A 3703-nucleotide genomic window follows, 5' to 3' on the forward strand; every position below is an offset into this window, starting at 1 on the left:
AAAGAGGGACTTCGATTAATCGCAATTCATCTGATCACTCTTCATAACATTCTGAGTATATGCAAATTGCCATCATACAAACTGATGCAGCAGACTTTGTGAAAATTAATATTTGTGTCATTCTCAAAACTTTTGGCCACGACTGTAGGTCATTTACATGACATACATATTGATTTATTGAACAGATGTACCGCTCCGTATTATTGTAATGGCTTCTGTTTGTGTTTTTACTATTTATTGAAATAAAGCCATGATCTTTTGGCCGTTGGCTCTTAATGAGCTTTGGGACATCATCCATAATCTCAATTCATTAATCCATTATGTTCTGAGAGTCACATTAAACTGTTAACAGGATGTGCTTTGAAAAAAAACCCTACCCTGTCAAACATTGGATATCTTTTTACTCATTGTTTCATAAGTTGAATAAAATTTGAAAGCTTGCGAGTTACATTACTAAAAGAAGCCAGTCAATGAAAATGTTTTTTTATTGATTCTAAAAGATGTGAGAGCAGAAGCGTGAAAGCATGCTACGCAGAATTTCATCAGAGATCAAGTCTGTGTCTCTCCGTCTCCCTCACTATGTGTGTATGTGCCTGCGTGAGCGCAAACAAGTCTTGATGAAAAAGCTGATCAGTTTCCAGCAGGGCAACAACCCCTTGTGTCGACTGGCATTCAAAGCAGAGCAGGTTTAAAGGCACTGAGGGTACATCATGCTTGATGGACGGCTGTTAGAAATGACTGACGTTCTTGTTGCCTGGGTCAGTACACAACTTGTCTTTCTGTTGCTCAGACTTGTTGCTCTGTGGGAACATAGACAACCATACATCTAGATTAAACACACAACTTGCCTAATGGTTGTTGTGTGTGTGTGTGTGTGTGTGTGTGTGTGTGTGTGTGTGTGTGTGTGTGTGTGTGTGTGTGTGTGTGTGTGTGTGTGTGTGTGTGTGTGTGTGTGTGTGTGTGTGTGTGTGTACCTTGGCCCCGAACAGCAGGTTGATAACCCCTTTGGAGCGTCTGTCAGCGGTACGGTCACCAGGAAGACACACAGACATGCTCTTACTGTCCCTCCTGGACCGGGCTGACTCCGCCTCCTCACTACCGTTGACCACGGACAGAGACAGACCTGTGAACAGGCAGAGGGTGTGTGTGAGAGGGAGTGTGCATATGTGCATGCGTGTGTGCGTGCGTGCGGTCATGCGTGTGCATAGGTTTGTGAGTGTTACCTGTAATAGCAGGCAGAGACCTGGAGTTGACATTGGTGAGAGAGTCATTTCCCTGACAGGGTTCAGACAGGTTGGTGTCACTGCGGAACTCCTGCTTCTTGGACAGCTAGAGGGAGGCAGAGAACAGAGAGCAGGGATACTCACTGATACTGACATAAAGCAGGAGTCTGTATCTACAGGACCAGTCAAAAGTTTGGACACACCTACTCATTCCAGGGTTTTTCTCTATTTTGTTTTTTCTATTGTAGAATAATAGTGAAAACATCAAAACTATGAAATAACACTTATGGAATCATGTATTCACGAAAACAGTGGTAAACAAATCCAAATATATTTTATATTTGAGATTCTTCAAAGTAGCCACCATTTGCCTTGATGACAGCTTTGCACACTTTTGTCCCACTCGCTCTTTCAATTTCATCCCTTACTCCTTTCTTCCTCTCTCACCCTCTCTCTCTGTCTCCATCTTTCTCACTCTCTGTCTCTCTCTCTCTTTCTCTCTTTCTCTGTCTCTCTCTCTCTCTCTTTCTCTGTCTCTGTCTCTCTCTCTCTTTCTCTGTCTCTGTCTCTCTCTCTTTCTCACTCTCTGTCTCTCTCTCTCTTTCTCTCTTTCTCTGTCTCTCTCTCTCTCTCTTTCTCTGTCTCTGTCTCTCTCTCTCTTTCTCTGTCTCTGTCTCTCTCTCTCCATGTCTCCATGTCTCTCACCCGTTTGCTGTCCAGTGTGTTGGTCCTGTCTCTCTCCTCTGGGATGAAGATCATGCTGCTCCTCTTCCTTTTCTTCTTGGACTTCCTGAGTTTCACCTCCCCATCAGCCCCTCCCTCTTCCCCCATGCTCATACTCCCACTGGAGCGCTGCAGGGTGGGGGTCCGGGGGGACAACGTGTCAGGGAGACCACTGGGGAGGGAGAGGGGCGAGGGTAAGGTGTGTGTTGTTAAATATGTGTTCGTGTTTGCATCCATCTGTGTGGGTTTCATCTGAGTGTTTGCGTGCGTGCGTCCATGCAGCTGCGTGTGCCTGTGTGTGTGTGTGTGTTACCTGTCTGGGTAAGGTTTGGTGGGGGTCCCACACTCAGACCCCTGGAGGGAGCAGATGGAGATGACAGACTGACGGAAGGAGCGAAGGACAGAGCGCGGACGAGTTGACTTCCTCTCATCCATATCCGGCTAAGAACAAGGGATGACGAAGAGGAAAAAAGAAGGATGGAGAAAAAGGTCAAAGGTGACGTTGAATGAAAGAGAGAATGACAATGCTTTTCACAAACAGGAGCTAAGCTTTGGCATAGCCAGCATCATTCCTAAAGCTCTTTTCATAACACTCTTTTTCAGACAGATATTCTCCTCTGCCCAAGATACCAGGCAGTTCCCTGCAGCTAGCATTTCAGTCCTCGCGCAAACACTCTCCTTTTCTCTCCCTCTCTTTCTCTTACCAGGTCCCTCACGCCGTACTCCTTCTCCACCTTCTTCCTCATGTGTTTGAAGCACTCCTCCATGCGCTCGTGGAAAGGTCGTAGGTCGTCTGTCACTCTCTTCCCATGTAGAGAGATCCCTCCCCCCAGCAATGGGATCTGCAAGAGAGGTAAACTGTAAAAAGAATGTGTGTGTGTATGTGTGTGGGCGTGCATACGTGTGTGTGTGTGCATGTGTTTCTGTACTGTATGTGAGTGTGTAGCGTGTGTGTGTACAGTACCTGCCATGCGATGAGGTCTTTGAGGCGATCCAACTTATCTCGGGCCTCTGGGTGTTGCAGGTTGTACTCCTCAGTGAAGAAGGCCTGGGGAGAGGAGAGATATCATTGAAATGTGCTGCTCTTTCATGTATTAAACAGTCCTGGGTTGAGATAGGAAGAAGACAAATGTATGTTCTTCACAAAACATCCAGTTTATTGTATAGTATATTCTATTCCTACTTCAGCTTGTGCCAAACACACAGAATACTGTTCTGCAATGTACGAGTTGGGCAGGAGTAAGGGGATGACGAATGGATTGCTGGATGGATGAACTCTGACCTTCTCGTACTTGGCGAAGCCCCCCATGACAGCGGGGTCCACGATGCCATTGAGCAGCATGGAGAGGGGGTTGATGGGAAGGGTGTCGTCGGCCTGGTATTGGTTGACCATGGTGAGGATCTTGTCATTTGTGCTCTCCATGGTCTCTATGGCATTCTCCAGAGGACTGATGGTGGTCTGACAGAGAGAGAAAGAAAGACGGGGAGAGACACAGAGAGAGAGAGGAAGAGAGATGGGGAGAGAGAGAGAGAGAGTGAGAGAGAGACAGGGGAGAGAGAGAGAGAGAGAGAGAGAGAGAGAGAGAGAGAGACAGGGGAGAGAGAGAGAGAGAGAGAGAGAGAGAGAGAGAGAGAGAGAGAGAGAGAAACAGGGGAGAGAAAGAGAGAGAGAGAGGGAGAGAGAGAGAGAGAGAGAGAGAGAGAGAGAGAAACAGGGGGAGAGAAAGAGAGAGAGAGAGAGAGAGAGAGAGAGAGAG

The 3703-nt window shown here is 46.9% G+C and overlaps 1 protein-coding gene across 2 annotated transcripts in view; it reads right to left on the minus strand.

The window, feature by feature from the left end:
- Positions 1 to 467: 467 nt before the first annotated feature.
- The window catches only part of dock2 (dedicator of cytokinesis 2), a 150745-nt gene continuing 147509 nt past the window's right edge, over positions 468 to 3703 (minus strand). For both annotated transcript variants that reach the window (XM_045724005.1, XM_045724004.1), the window contains exons 44-51: positions 3229 to 3405; positions 2911 to 2994; positions 2651 to 2788; positions 2260 to 2387; positions 1929 to 2118; positions 1224 to 1329; positions 975 to 1123; positions 468 to 800 (exon numbers count right to left, since the gene is read on the minus strand). In XM_045724005.1, coding sequence (XP_045579961.1) covers positions 729 to 800; positions 975 to 1123; positions 1224 to 1329; positions 1929 to 2118; positions 2260 to 2387; positions 2651 to 2788; positions 2911 to 2994; positions 3229 to 3405 — 1044 coding nt within the window. In that variant the 3' untranslated portion in view covers positions 468 to 728. The remainder of the gene's footprint in view (positions 801 to 974; positions 1124 to 1223; positions 1330 to 1928; positions 2119 to 2259; positions 2388 to 2650; positions 2789 to 2910; positions 2995 to 3228; positions 3406 to 3703) is intronic.

This window comes from Salmo salar, chromosome ssa09 (genome assembly GCF_905237065.1).
Source record: "Salmo salar chromosome ssa09, Ssal_v3.1, whole genome shotgun sequence".
In the NCBI taxonomy this organism is placed as follows: domain Eukaryota; kingdom Metazoa; phylum Chordata; class Actinopteri; order Salmoniformes; family Salmonidae; genus Salmo; species Salmo salar.